We start from the raw sequence: 15,225 nt of genomic DNA on the forward strand, positions 1-15,225 counted from the left end.
GATATCGCAAACAATGTCTGGTAGTTCTTCAAAGAGTCCTGCTAAGCTAGCCTCACTCGACAGAGTTGGGCAATTAAAGGTTGCCAGGGTCAGTTTCCATTGGTGGCCTGTCCGGGTCCAGAGATTCTTAGCACCCTCTGCTGCGGTACAGGTCTGACTGCTGCCTTGGTCAGATGCTGTGCAGCTGCTGGGGACTGAGGGCTATTGGGTAATTGAGTCATTTGGGAGGGAATGGCCGAATACTGCGCCAGAGAAGCCAATTTCTGTTCTGGTGAGGGAGTGCCTTTGTTGAAGCTCAGTGGGCCTTCCTAATTTAGCTGTACCTAGATTAGTATAGCCCCACTCGCTCTCGGCATCTTTTTCCGGTGTCAGGCATCACTCCAAGCCTGCAAATGTTGTGCACTGGATGAGGTCGAAGTCAGGCACACCATCGTTAGATGTTTAAAAAAAAATAGGATTCGCACTTTTGACTATTGCAACCAAGCATTCGACATAGCTCAGTGAGATAACCCTGCAGGCGGCGAAGCTACCTTATCACCGAAAAGTACAGCCCAGAGGGCCCTACATGCCTAAGAGATACGTTTACTTAACTGCCCTCTGCGGGTTTCTGATGTGATGATCGTTCTGACGATTGTTCTGATGTGATGAAAATCTGTGTTAACGTTACAACTGGTGATGTCGCTACTTGCTTTTTTCTTATTCTTTGCGTGAATACTGTAAAACCTTCTCATCACTTTTCTCTGTTCCTTTGGTGCGGAAATGTTGCATCATCAAAGAAAGCCCATTTTGGCAGCGCACCTCGTAAGTTGTTGCAGTTAAATTCTTTAACATTGTAGTGGTATGAAGTCTGCAGTGCTAACATCTATTCACTTATTAGGTTCTCCGAATACATTTACAAGATCTGTATAAGCTAGCTTCTATGTATGTAGGCTTACAAAGAGAGAATCGCGGCATGTGCAGATGTTAGGAATCTGTCTGCATTATATTTTCTAGTGTGTTCACTAGAATGTATGTGCAAGGTATTTCAATAGTGTATTGCAAAGCCCTTTTTGTAAAGCTTTTATCCACCCTCTGTGGATTTTGGTGATTGTCATAGGTTGCACAATATAGCGTCAATTCTCTGTGGTCCTAACATTGTGTTTCTCAAATCTCGCACACGCATGTGGCCTTGAATGCGCCTAGGTACATAATATATATATAATATGTGCAGATGTTAGGAATCTGTCTGCATTATATTTTCTAGTGTGTTCACTAGAATGTATGTGCAAGGTATTTCAATAGTGTATTGCAAAGCCCTTTTTGTAAAGCTTTTATCCACCCTCTGTGGATTTTGGTGATTGTCATAGGTTGCACAATATAGCGTCAATTCTCTGTGGTCCTAACATTGTGTTTCTCAAATCTCGCACACGCATGTGGCCTTGAATGCGCCTAGGTACATAATATATTTTCGGTGAATTTGAACAGCACTTAAAACTTGTGTGAAAATAGTAAGAAAGGGAAAAAGTTTTCAGCGCTTACCGAGAAGCCCCAAGCCATGTTTCGTCTGCTCGTTGTCGTGTTTGCCTGTCTCTTGCCGTCCGAAACTTGCGCTTCCGGGTGAAAATTAAGAGTTGCGAGAAACCCCGAAACCGCAAAACAATTTCCAAATTTGATCATGCCCACCAGTAGGTTGTTCAGAAAAAAAATTGCTATCTCGGAAAGTGCACAATTACTGTAAGTACACTCGAATGTAAGTCCTCCCCCCCCCCCCCCCCCCCCGTATCGCATGTGACAGGGAAAAAAAAAACATACCCGAGGGCACATTCCATAACAAAAATTTATTAGTAGCTGGCATGGTCACTGGACTACTCGTCTTCACTTATGCCATCGTCCTCACTAGTGCTTCCATCGTCATTGCTGCCACGGTCCCAGATCGCATCGCCATCCAGCGAAATTCCACATTTGGCAAACGACTGCACCATGACATATTGTGGAACAGCAGCCCACGCCGAATGCACCCAACTAGTGTCACGCAGCCGTCAGGGAGGCTCTTGTGACAGGTTTGGTTGGCGTAACTTCATGGTCTTCTGCCACCAGCCACTCATTGCACTCACGGCGGAGCACGTACTTAAAAGGCGAAGATCCAGGCTTGTTTCATGACCATGTTGCGCTTCACTGGCAGGGACCGGTCACATATTTCAGCCATGCACTCCGCAAGCTTGGCCTACAGCTCCGGAAAGCATCCCGACTTCAGCCCATGGGAAATTCTTCACTTGCCGTCACAGGTGAAAATTTTGTTTCGCTGCAGTCGCCACTCTCGCACCACCTGTTCAGAAACATCGGACTGGCGGCCCGCTGCACAGTGATTTGTTTCTTTGGTGTAAAGGATGGCTGCCCTCTTGAACGCTGCTATGAATGAGCGCCGAATGTTTAGTGGGCTTGGAGTCATCATGCAAAAGAGAGGAGAGGCGTGCAGACAGGACACAAGAGTAGAGAAGTGGACCACACGAACGTTGATAGTCGGCGTTCGTGTTCACTTCCCTACTCTTGTGTCCTGTCTGCACGCCTCACCTCTTATTTGCATAATGAATCCTTACCAACTAGCTCAGCTTTCTGTCGTTCTATGGGCCTGGAGCACTCATGACTGAGGAAGCATGGAAGTAGCATGTAGCCGGCAGTCGAATTTAACGTGTCAAACTAAGAGCTAAGAGCTACAGGGAAAGAGAAACATGTGAGCGGTGTCTGCTCTTCCATGAACTGTCGATACTCCCTGCAAGTGCCGCCGTGAATGGAACAGCGGCACTTCCATCAAATATCGACGCCCCCTCCATGAGTGTTGTGTGTGCTGCAATACCAATACCAATACAGCACTTGAAGAATCAGCAGCCATTTCAAAAGAGATCGGACGTCTGGTGCGCATCGGATAGGCAACTGCTTTGCTATCACTGTGGCAAAGGCAGACATTTATACCATACATGCCCGTATTGCTGGCTTGGACTTCGGGGTTTCGCCGTCGACTTGCCAAGGCCAAGGTGTGGCAAAAGACCAAGAATTATTGAAAAATACCTGTCTCAGCAGCGCACGCCACTGCCCTTGCGGTGGCTGTCACGGTCATTGTCTCCAAGACGATTTTGCTCAAATTCCCAGAGCTCTCCAGTGACAGTGCAGGGGCGTTCAGCTAGCCCTACGTGGGAAAACTAAAGATGGCGACTTTCGGAGGCGAGGCCGCTGACAATCGATGCGAGCAAGGCCTTCTATTGACGTAAGCGCACATACCAGCAGTGATTCGACGACGACAAGTGAATTCGGATGCTGACCCTCTTTAGATATACTTGTGGGGCTCGATGGTCACCATGAAGTCAGTGAGTTGTCGGACACAGGGGCTGATTACTCGATTATGAGCCAAAAGCTAGCGATGCACCTGAAAAAAGTAGTTATGCCTTGCTACAGAACTCAATGTCGCACTGCCGGTGGACATGTAGTCACCCCACTTGGTATGTGCACATTCAGCGTTAACATCTGTGGACGTTCGTTCCTCTCCAGTTGCCTTGTACTTTGCGAATGTTCCCGAGACTTCATCCGGAGAATTGACCTTGAGACTTCATCCTGGGAGACTTCATCCTGGGAGACTTCATCCTGGGAATTGAATATGGTGCTATTATCGACCTTCGGGATGCACCATGACCTTTTTGACAGAACAGCAGACAAAACCGACGACAGCCATCTCGGCACATTTCGTGTTTATGCCAATAGTATTGTGTTATCTCTGTGTTTGAGCGTTCTGGTTGATGCCGTGTGCGACAAGTTACGTGAAGGTTAGACAGTCGCTGAAGGCAACGGGTCACTCTTACTCACGTTAGGTATCTGCGCGGCCCACAGCCTCATCATGCTTCGGGACAGACATGCTACGCTGCTTGTAACGAATTTCAGTAATGAGTACTGCCACCTTTTTTGTCGCACTGCTATCACTTTCGCCTACCCGATGACGGACATCGCCGAATTTTTTATGTCTGCATCACTGGACAATGATCTCCAATCGACACCGAGGGCCAGGACCGCATCACTCGACAAGGTAGATCCTCCCGTAGCAACAACAAATAGGGCTGCATGAATTGCTGGTTCAATTCAAAGAATGTTTTGCCTAGTCCTCTGAGGTGTGTCAGATGCCCATCACAAAACACCGAATCATTACGTATACCGATGTCTCCCCCAGAAAACAACAGCCTTACTGAGTTTTGGCCAAAGAGCGTGATGTGATACATGCGCAAGTTGACGAGGTGCTTCAGGATGATTTTATACAGCCATCCAAAAATCTCTGGTCATCTCCGGTCGTCCTCGTAAAGAAGAAAGATGGAATGCTAAGTTTCTGCATTGACTACAGAAGGCTAAACAGTGTGGCCAAAGAAAGACGTTTATCCCCTACTCTGCTTCGATGACTCACTCGATAGACTGCGATGGGCCAAGTTTTATCTATAGATTTGGAAAGCCGGTAATGGCAGATTGAAGTTGATGAATGGGATCGCAAAACAACTGCCTTTGTGACACCGGATGGCCTGTATGAATTAAAAGTGCTCCCCTGGGGCCTGTGCTCTGCACCTGCAACATTCTGAAGAATGATGGACACTGTTCTCAGTGGTCTGAAATGGCATACTTGCCAGGTTTATCTTGATGACGTCGTCATATATTCAGGGACCCTTTTCTTATTTTCACAATACTGCGGACATCTGTTCAAACAGGAGGGGGCTACGGGAGCAAATACAACAAAAAGCGAACATACAAATATATACAAGGTATACAGTCAACAAGATGCATCAAGTGGGTGGTCATAACCAGTGGGAATTTCCAGGTAGGGCATTCTAATCATTGATTGTTTTTGGAAAAAAATGAGTGTTTAAAAAGGTTTGCTCGTGCAAAGGTCGGTTTTAAATACTGGCTGTGTTTGTGACAGGAAATTTGTTGAAATACATCTCCAGCCAGCTTTCTGGGTCCTCCAATGCTGAGCCGCGTAATGTCGGGGACTTCCTGGTATGGATGGATGGTTGGATGGCGGCTATACCCTTTGTAACGGGTGGCGGCTGGCGCCACCTAGCCTTTTGCTCCCCCTCCTATTTTATTATTATTATTTTTTTCCCTTTCTTTATATCCTCTTTTCCTTAACATAGTTTTCACTCCCCTCCTCCCCCCAAAATAACTATCTAAAACAGTAGAGGAAACATTATCTCCCCGGTTTATGGTATTATCTATCCCTTGACTTCCTCCACCAATCCTCTAGCCTCCCCTTCGTTACTGCCACTCTTTTCTCGTCTATTTGCCCTCGTTCTCGGGAAAACCTAATGTCCCTTCCATATCTGCCACTGTTCCCTCTGTCAGGGTCGGGCGAAGGTCTGTGCATCTCAGCACTATATGCTCAGTGGTCTCCATTTCGGCTCCGCAAGCTGTGCACCGAAGGTCCACGTCTTCAAATTTAGCCCTGTATGTTTTCGTTCTCAAAACCCCCGTCCTAGCTTCGAATAATAGTGAGCTGCCCCGTGAGTTATCAAATAAGAGCTCTCTCTTAATCTCCTGTTTTTGTGACCTATACATTGATAGTGCTGGCTTTCCGAGCATTCTTTCTTCCCACATTTTTCTTTCCGTCTCCTTCACCTCCTTTCCCACACTAGAACCACGTTGGACCCCCTCCCTCGGCTGTAGGTATCTATTCCTCAGCTTCCTCGTCCTGAGTGTCCACTTTGTGTTCAAACTTTTCATGTACAGATATTTGTACACTTTTCCTGCCCACCTTTTTTCCTCCAGTGCTGGGAGTCTCTGTTCAAATTTTAGTTTACTTATTGCCTCTCTACCTACGAATGACGTCCATCCCATGCCCCCTGCACTCCCTCATTAGGGGTGTTCCCGGGTGCTCCTAAGGCCAACCTGCCTACACTTCTCTGTCCCGTTTCCATGCATGCCTGAACTTCCGATTTCATGCACAGTACTGAATTTGCTAATGCAGCACTATCGGTGTTGCCGACACTGGGGCTGTCATTGTAGCTGCTGTAGTGGCTGTGCACTTCCTGGTCTTCTCAGGCAAAAGTATGTGCCCCAGGGGGCAGTCCTTGCAGCCTACAAGCAACTCGCTGGTCCTTGGCGACGTTGGTGTTGTCTCCGTGGCTTGGGCTTGGGTCATGGCTTTCCAGGGGGCTTTCGGTATGCACTAGCACCTCCACCAGATATCATGTGGTAGAGATGGTGAATAATACAGTGGCAAATCTGTGAATGACGAAACTTTTATTGAGCGAACTTGTGCCCACAAAAGTAATTTACAGTCAAAGCATAGTGATAGCGGCGATCATGGTCAGCGATCGTCAAAAATCTGATCTGCCAGTCAAGCGTGTAGGCTTTTATACATGTCATTGAAGGTGCCAGAGTAATTGCTGATGCCTGTGTGTCTTCCAGAGTGTCCTACACAATTTGCATCACACATGCAATCACACGCTTTGGTGACAACAGACAGCAGACAGAACCATCGGTAACATTTGAGGAACTTCTGATACATGCGGGTGTGTCCCGCGCTGAGTGATAACATTTGTTAGATGGTGAAATGTGGTAACCTGAAAAAATATGAACAAGTGTACATGTCAATAGCAATGAAGAATAAACACTTGTACACTTTTGATGAGATACAATCTGGACTGGCTTATGAAGACACTTTTAAGCTGACAGTCAGCTTTTTGACACCAACTGCATCAATAACAATGGAATCCATTGGTAGGAATTTGGTTTCTGGTTCATGCGGAATTATTGAGGCGGGTGCTCTTATGAAAATGAGTAACAAACACATTTTTCACAACATTGGAACTTAAACTACTGGAACATTAGATTGGATTAAATGAATGTGTGTCCTTTTAGTACCGTTAATAATGCTCCAAAATTTACGGGGATTAGATTGCAGTAGCAAAGGAAGAGTTTCATCAAAAAATCCCTTCTTGGCCTTTGAAAGCACAGTACAGAATTCTTGGTTAAATTTTTGATAGCAAGACCAGTGATCTGTTCGGGCTGTTAATTTTTTGCATTGAAATATCAGCTTCTTTTTGTTGCGCATGTGCTTTAATGTGTTACTAAAACACGGAGAGCAGGTACTCGGATGAAATTTTTTTATTAGGTACAAAATGATCACGTAGAGACAAGAGTTTGCTTTTATAAAGCAGCCAGTTGTCCTCAACCGATCGCTGCTCGAAACCGGCAAAGAACCGATCAACAAAGGCCTGCAATTCACTATTCATTCCAGTGATGTCTGCTTTACCTAGGGCCTTGGGTAAAAAACTAGGGTCTTGGGTGACCCTAGCGTTATCTTGTTTGAAACCTCTGCCCAAGAGTGAAGTGAATTATAAAGTCTGTCGCTAATTCCCGGTGAATGAGTTAAGCAGGAAGATAGGTCTGGTGTAGTGGTAACTATTAGGTCTAGTATATTAGCGGAAGTGGGAGTTATGCAAGTAGGAAAGCGAATGAGCTGACTTAAGTAGAAGTCCTGACAAAAGTTTAAAAATTCTTTGCTTTCAGCTGACTTGTGTTTTTAAGGAAACTGAGTCTCTTTCCCACCTGATGTCAGGAAAATTGAAATCACCAAGTATGAAGAGGGGCGATTTTGAGTAATTTACTAACAGCTGATTGACAACATTGTACAGTTTGTTACAGAAGTACAGTGATGCAGTTGGGGGGGCCGATAACAGACACAGAAAATTATTTTGCAAGAATGAATGAGCATGCGTGCACACATGCTCAAATGAGGATACAATTGGAATGACATGAGAAGCAAGAGTATCGGTAACCGCCAGCAGAACACCACCACCAGACTAGTAATCAAAATAACGTCAGTAAAATTTGTAGCACTTTATTTTGTAAACACGGATTCACTGGGAGAGTTGTGTCGGCCCATATGACAGGGTAGTTGCCGAGGACACGGCAGTAGACAAACCGCAGAGCCTTTTGTCAGTGCTATCATCAATGCCATGCTTGATAGTCACGACTAGCATGGTCAATGAACGCATCGTGGCTGCGTTCTGTGGGAGATGTCGGTAGGACCGGGTGTAGGATCTGCGCTTAGCAATGGTCGACGAACGGGTGGCAGCTGTGTTTTCCTGGAGACGTCGGTGGGGCCGGGTGTAGGATCACTGCTCAGCAGCGGTTGGCAGGGCCCAGGTTGTGGGGCAGGCCTGAGTCCTCGCCTGTCTGGCCAGTCAGCTCCATCCACCAGGCACAGCTCAACCATAGACCGTCATCCACGGACTTCCCTGGAACAGCCCAGTTCTTTGGTGCAGCAGGGCTGCCTCCTGGCTCTGCCTAGGGACACTATGCCACTGCATCACGAACTGGCTCTGCTTCCTTGTCGCCAGCCTTCCAAGCCTCGCAGTGCACAGTCTCTTCTGCCCTGGCCACGCACTTTTTTTCCCCTCTTCTCTCTTTTTAGTTTCCCGCCACCCGTATTTTTTTTGCTGTTTTCCTTCTTGTGTTTTGTTGCAGTTGTTAAACACATCTTGCAACACATGTACGACATTGCGCGCATATCACACATATTCCCCGAGTGGCATTTTCCTTGTTAGGGTAGATAGAAGTCCTGATTGTTGAATGAGGCACTTAATCATTATTAAATGCAGAGATTCACTAATGATCATGGTTTATTAATACAGAAGTCAAACCTTGCGTGCACCACTGTAAATATTAATAAATTGTTGCACAAATGTTGATTAAGGTTTAAGTTTACCTATGAAGTGCCTAAATAATAGGAAATACAATTTCTTGACTCTGCGGTTACTGGTGGACCGCATATACTTTATATGTAATTAGGTTGGTTAAGCCTCTTTAAAATTACAGGTCTGGCCACTCGAACATTGTAAAAAAACGACAATCCTGTTGGGGGCTCTCCAACCTGTGATGGGACAAAGGAATGACCACACAGTAGTGGAAACAATCCAAGGGCCATTTATTGCACCTTTTATATTGCAACACCAGCTGGCTGCATTACAGCTAATGGAACATGCCAGTGGTCGCTGATGAATCAAGGAAGTCTGACTCACCACGACAGGATATCGTGCCAGTATGTTTGCCCCATGCTGGATAGCAATGCCTAATCGTTTTGTGTGCACAGTCGAACAGTCGTGCGTGACCTTTTATACAGCAATGCCAGCTAGCCGCATTACAACTAATGGAACATGCCAATGGGCACTGACGAATTGAAGAAGTGTGACTCACCACGACAGGATATTGTGTGAGTATGTTTGCCCCATGCTGCACAGCAATGCCTAATCATTAGTGTGTGCAGTCATATCATGTGAGTATGTTTGCCCCATGCTGGACAGCAATGGCTAATTGTTTGTGTGTACAGTCACACAAACAGTGGTGCATGACCTTTTATACAGCAATGCCAGGTAGCTGCATTACAACTAATGGAACATGCCCATGGGCACTGACGAATCGAGGAAGTCTGACTCACCACGACAAGATATCGTGTGAGTATGTTTGCCCCATGCTGCACAGCAAAGCCTAATCATTAGTGTGTGCAGTCATGCGAACAGAAGCACATTTAGACTATCGTGTTCGTCTATTCCAGTGCCCCATTTCAAAACCTTTCACGGGATGGTCCCGTGAAGCATGCCGATGGGCGCGTGAGATGTCTGCGCATGCTGCCAATCATAAGCTCAAGAGAAGGAAGGTCGCTCCCTTTGTGGCCAAGTATCCATGCTGTCAAGTGGTGCCAACATTGAAACACCAGTGCCATCTCTTGTGCGACTGTGTAACTATTTGCCGACAGTGGACATGCAACGCCAGAAAGCAGGATTCCAGGAGATGCAAATGCCATGCGGAGAAAACATCAGGGGGCACAAGAGAGTTGAGCATTCCCACACTGTCTTAAAAGTGGTGTTTAAATCATGGGGACACAAGATGTCTGAAACCTTGTTTGAAGGAACACATCAATTCTCTGAACAAAGGTTAGTACTCACACTTAGCTAAACATTGTCGATTTTGATTGTCAAGTTATCTTTCACGACACATTAGTTTTGTTCACTCACAAAAGTCGACAAATGTGAAATAAGACACGTTTCATATCAAGTATGCCGAGAGGTGTGTTGGCCAGCCATCACTGGCACTCTTCGACAAAAAATTCATAGTTTTTACACCTGGCTTGCTTTTATCATGTTATGTTTATTACCTCAACTCTGAAAATGTTGCAATGCATTTGTAGCTTGTTGTTGCCTTGTTATTCTTTTATGGCTGCTCTATTTGTGTCTTCCTTGAAATAAAAAAAGAGTTGCGAGCCAGTGTTTATGTGCATGTGTTCCTTTGTTTTGTGGTCTCTTCAATTGTGTGTGCTAATTTCTACAATAAAATTAATCTATTTTCTTCTTACAATTGTGGGGATGCGTGACTCTCACGCCTCCCCTGAGATCTAGTTTTCCCGCATGGCTCGTCTCCTGCAGGGCGGCTTCGCCCGCGGCGGTTGGAGTGGTACAAGCGCGGTGCGAGAGATGGCGCGAGCGTCGCGCCGCTGCGGGGTTACTCGGGCGTCGGGAGACAAGGCGCTCGGGCTGTTGGGTTCGAGACAACAAGCGGGACGGTCGTGCCGCACGTGCAGCGACCCTCCTCCCCGGCGGGTCGGTGCGCGGCGTGGACATTCCGGCGCGCGGCGACCGATGCTTCTGCGAGACCGCCTCGCGTGGCCGCCTTCGAACGCGCCACGATTCGCGTGACCATACACGCGAAGGACCAGGTGTTGGGATCCAGCATGGGGCGAACATATTCGCTCGCTTCCGGTCGCGGTGAGTCGGACTTCTAGATTTGTCGCGCGCCCATCGGCATGTTTTGTGGGTAGCAACTCGGCTAGCAGGCACCGATTTATGAAAGGTGCAATAAATGCCCTTGTGATTGTTTGCACTACTGTGTTGTCGTTCCTTTGTCCCAAGAGTACGGGTGTGAGAGACCCCACACAATATAAAGCAAATTTTTTTCATATCTGCCAAAATCTTGTGACATGGTTTGGTTGGCCTCTTGAAAACATGTTGATTGAATCTTTGGATACCTCTAATTAGCCTTATGTTGTGAGGTGCATTAGAAAGAAGCCATGCTGGGGGTACTGTGCTTTTATTTATTTACATGGCAGTGGTTTCTGCCACGCAAATGCGCCAAAATGTCTGAATCTGTTCCTTTGTGTGGAGAAAATATTTGTGGACATAGTGGAACTCGCTGAGCAGTTCAACATTTTGGTTTCCTTCTTTTTTTCAGTGGTACTGAGGTTGAAGGAAATGGAATTTTAAGCCGATAATTCATTTGCATTTGGAGCAGACATACATGTAAATGGTGATGCAGCCCCCTTGGGTTGGTCGTGGCTCTAGAGATAAACCGATTAGAGATGCCCAGTAGCACAGGGATGCTTTAGTTTACTTGACAGTGCCAGAACTAGAGCATTTTATAGAAACTGACACTTCTTGTTAAGCACAGTTGACGGAATGTAATATACTGAATGGACAGTCCGTAGCCGATTCCTTTCTACATGTTAAAGCACTGCATCGTAGTGTTCACTGTAAGAACGTTAGGAGTTCCTTTACTGTCAGACCATGTCATGTGACACAGAGGCTGTTGCAGCGTCTGGTGTCATGGATGATCGAGGTGGTGTCATCTGAACGAGCCAAGGAGTCATGCCAGGTGCGGTGCCTGGAAACACTGCGGCTTCTGAGTCGAGACCGGTGCCACCTGGAGGAGGTTTTCTCGGCTGATGTGCTAGCCAGCTTGGCACGTGTGGCCCAACTCACAGGGCGACCCAGTGAGGAGCTTGGCCAGGTTGAACACCTACGTGCACCAGGTGCTTAACTCCAACTTTAAAACCAGGGTGTCAAACCAAGTCTGAACTATAGGTGGAGCTGAGCTCAAGCCAGCACTCTTTGAATGGTACCTGAACCAAACCTTAAGAGAAAAAATTAACTGTTGTGTGACACAGCTAGCAAATAATTTGGTGTTCTTCAAAATAATTTCTTCACTCGTTCGGTATTTTCATACTTGATCTTTAATCTTCCAAGCCTCCTCATTCATGCGTGTTGCGTAATGCTGGTTCCCTAAAGTCAGGTTAGCTTCAATACAGAAATGTTAAGCAGTGAAGCATACGCAAAAGTAATGCGGCGAAGCAGAACAAGTACAGCATAGAGAAAGAAATTATTCAAGAGGGGATGCTCGGGCGAAAACTGGAAACAAGAAATATGTCACGCTAATATTAACGCCGACCATTTGCTGCCACGAGCATCGAGACAAAAAAATAGAATGTGAAATAAGGAGAACAGAAATTGCTTCACTTTTAAAAATTCTTTCACGGCAGAAGTTCAAATATCCGCGTATAAATTAAACTTTGCAGCTTACTTCCGTTGCCTAGCGACAGGCGAATCGCCGAATGACAAGTTGGCAATGATGACATGCGTCATCATGACAATGACAATGACATGCGTCAGTCATCAAGACACTGCCGAAGCATAGAGAAAGAAATTATACAAGAGCGGACACTCCCATAGAGCCCAGCGGCTGTGTTGACTGCCTCTAAAAAAAGCCTCTAACCCGACAGCTAGAATAGAACTGCCAGAACTTTCCAAGTTAATCAACAAGCGTAAGACAGCTGACATAGGGGAGTATAATATGGATAGAATTGAGCATGCTCTCAGGAACGGAGGAAGCCTAAAAGCAGTGAAGAAGAAACTAGGAATTGGCTAGAATCAGATCTATGTGTTAAGCAAAGCCGGCAGTATCATTACTAATATGGATGAGATAGTTCAAGTGGCTGAGGAGTTCTATAGAGATTTATACAGTACCAGTGGCACCCACGACGGTAATGGAAAGAGAATAGTCTAGAGGAATTTGAAATCCCACAAGTAACACCGAAAGAAGTAAAGAAACCCTAGGGAGCTATGCAGCTGGGGAGGATCAGGTAACAGCAGATTTGTTGAAGGATGGTGGGCAGATTGTTTTAGAAAAGCTGGCCGCCCTGTATACGCAATGCCTCATGACCTCGAGCATACCGGAATCTTGGAAGAACGATAACATTATCCTAATCCATAAGAAAGGGGACGCCAACGACTTGAAAAATTATAGACCGATCAGCTTACTGTCCGTTGCCTACAAAGTATGTACTAAGCTAATGGCAAATATAATCAGGAACACCTTAGACTTCTGTCAACCAAAGGACCAGGCAGGATTCCGTAAAGGCTACTCAACGATAGACCATATTCACACTATCAATCAGGTGAAAGAGAAATGTGCAGAATATAACCAACCATTATATATAGCTTTCATTGATTACGAGAAAGCGTTTGATGCAGTCGAAACCTCGGCAGTCATGGAGGCATTACAGAATCAGGGTGTAGATGAGCCGTATGTAAAAATACTGAAAGATATCTATAGCGGCTCCACAGCCACCGTAGTCCTCCATAAAGAAGGCAACAAAATCGCTATAAAGAAAGGCGTCTGGTAGAGAGATATGATCTCTCAAATGGTATTCACAGCGTCTTTACAGGAGGTATTCAGAGACCTGGATTGAGAAGAACTGGGGATAAGAGTTAATGGAGAATAGGTTAGTAACTTGCGATTCGCTGATGATATTGCCTTGCTTAGTAACTCAGGGGACCAACTGCAATGCATGCTCACTGACCTGGAGAGGCAAAGCAGATGGGTGGGTTAAAAATTAATCTGCAGAAAACTAAAGTAATCTTTAACAGTCTCGGAAGAGAACCGCAGTTTACGATAGGTAACGAGGCACTGGAAGTGGTAAGGGAATACATCTACTTAGGGCAGGTAGTGTCCGCGGATCCGGATCATGAGACTGAAATGACCAGAAGAAAAAGAATGGGCTGGGGTGTGTTTGGCAGGCATTCTCAGTTCATGAACAGCAGGTTGCCATTATCCCTCAAGAGAAAAGTGTATAACAGCTATGTCTTACCAGTACTCGCGTACGGGGCAGAAACGTGGAGGCTTACGAAAAGGGTTCTACTTAAATTGAGGACGACGCAACAAACTATGGAAAGAAGAATGATAGGTGTAACGTTAAGGGATAAGAAAAGAGCAAATTGGGTGAGGGAACAAACGCGAGTTAATGACATATTAGTTGAAATCAAGAAAATGAAATGGGGGGGGGGGGCCATGGGCAGGACATGTAATGAGGACGGAAGATAACCGATGGTCATTAAGGGTTTTGGACTGGATTCCAAGGGAAGGGGAGTGTAGCAGGGGGCGGCAGAAAGTTAGGTGGGCGGATGAGATTAAGAAGTTTGCAGGGACAACATGGCCACAATTAGTACATGGCCAGGGTGGTTTGGAGTATGGGAGAGGCCTTTGCCCTGCAGTGGGCGTAACCAGGCTGATGATGATGATGATAGAAATGCTTGTTGTGGGCTTTTTGTGCATTCATCCAACGTTGTGGCACCAGGTAAGCAGCAGTAGTTCCCTTACGAAGCTCCACCAGACAGCAGGTGAAAAAATTTAATTACAAGCGTCATTTTGGTATTAACATATACGAATAATGCGTGTAGAGGCGAAATGTGCAAAAGTGGTGAATGTTTGGCTTTACAAACAAAACCAGTTTGCTTTCACATACACGGCGTACAAAATACCTGACTCATCCCAAACAGTACCGTACATACCATGAAAACATCCTATTTACAAGCATTCCGCTCTTCCCGGGCCTTACTTCCTGCACTTTGAGAGCACAAATACACGGACTACTGCGCGTTTCCAGGAGAACTTGGCTACAACCGATGCAATAGTATGTTACAAATACATAGAGGTGGTTCAGCACAATGCGTTGGCGGTCTAGTTCTTGCGAATCCATGAATACTTTGTTTAGCGCAAAACAACAGACACAAGCAAGACGACAGGACAAGGCGCCTTGTCCTGTTGTCTTTCTTGTGTCTGTTGTTTTGTGCTAAACAAAATATACATAGAGGTGGCCACAACACAAGCTCTCAACCAGACCATGCAGGACGCTCACAGAATTCCTTCTACTTGCACTTCTGCAATTAGAAGAATTCCTTCTACTCGCATTCAAGGCAAATGCTTGGGTGCAAAGCCTGTCTTCAGTCATTCAGAAGACAGAATTTTCGACTTACAAGTTCCTGGCGTTATCTTTAGTGCGTTCTGCCGGCGCAAGCAACATGCTCCCGTGTTATCACTCTTGGCAATTGCTCGTTGCGTTTTCGACAAGTGTGACTACCGAAAGAAGGCTTAAATTGTTGCGGGGCC

At 46.0% G+C, this 15,225-nt stretch overlaps 1 protein-coding gene across 6 annotated transcripts in view; it reads left to right on the forward strand.

Annotated features, from left to right (window-relative positions):
• ric8a (ric8 guanine nucleotide exchange factor A) overlaps positions 1–15,225 on the forward strand; it is a 513,564-nt gene that overhangs the window by 20,414 nt on the left and 477,925 nt on the right. For 4 of the 6 annotated variants that reach the window (XM_075691022.1, XM_075691025.1, XM_075691023.1 and 1 more), the window contains exon 3: positions 11,596–11,812. In XM_075691022.1, coding sequence (XP_075547137.1) covers positions 11,596–11,812 — 217 coding nt within the window. Of the gene's footprint in view, positions 1–776; positions 802–10,609; positions 10,773–11,595; positions 11,813–15,225 lie in introns of those variants that run through there. The other 2 variants (XM_075691024.1, XM_075691027.1) reach the window with 2 other exon arrangements.

This window comes from Dermacentor variabilis, chromosome 4 (genome assembly GCF_050947875.1).
Source record: "Dermacentor variabilis isolate Ectoservices chromosome 4, ASM5094787v1, whole genome shotgun sequence".
Classification (NCBI taxonomy): domain Eukaryota; kingdom Metazoa; phylum Arthropoda; class Arachnida; order Ixodida; family Ixodidae; genus Dermacentor; species Dermacentor variabilis.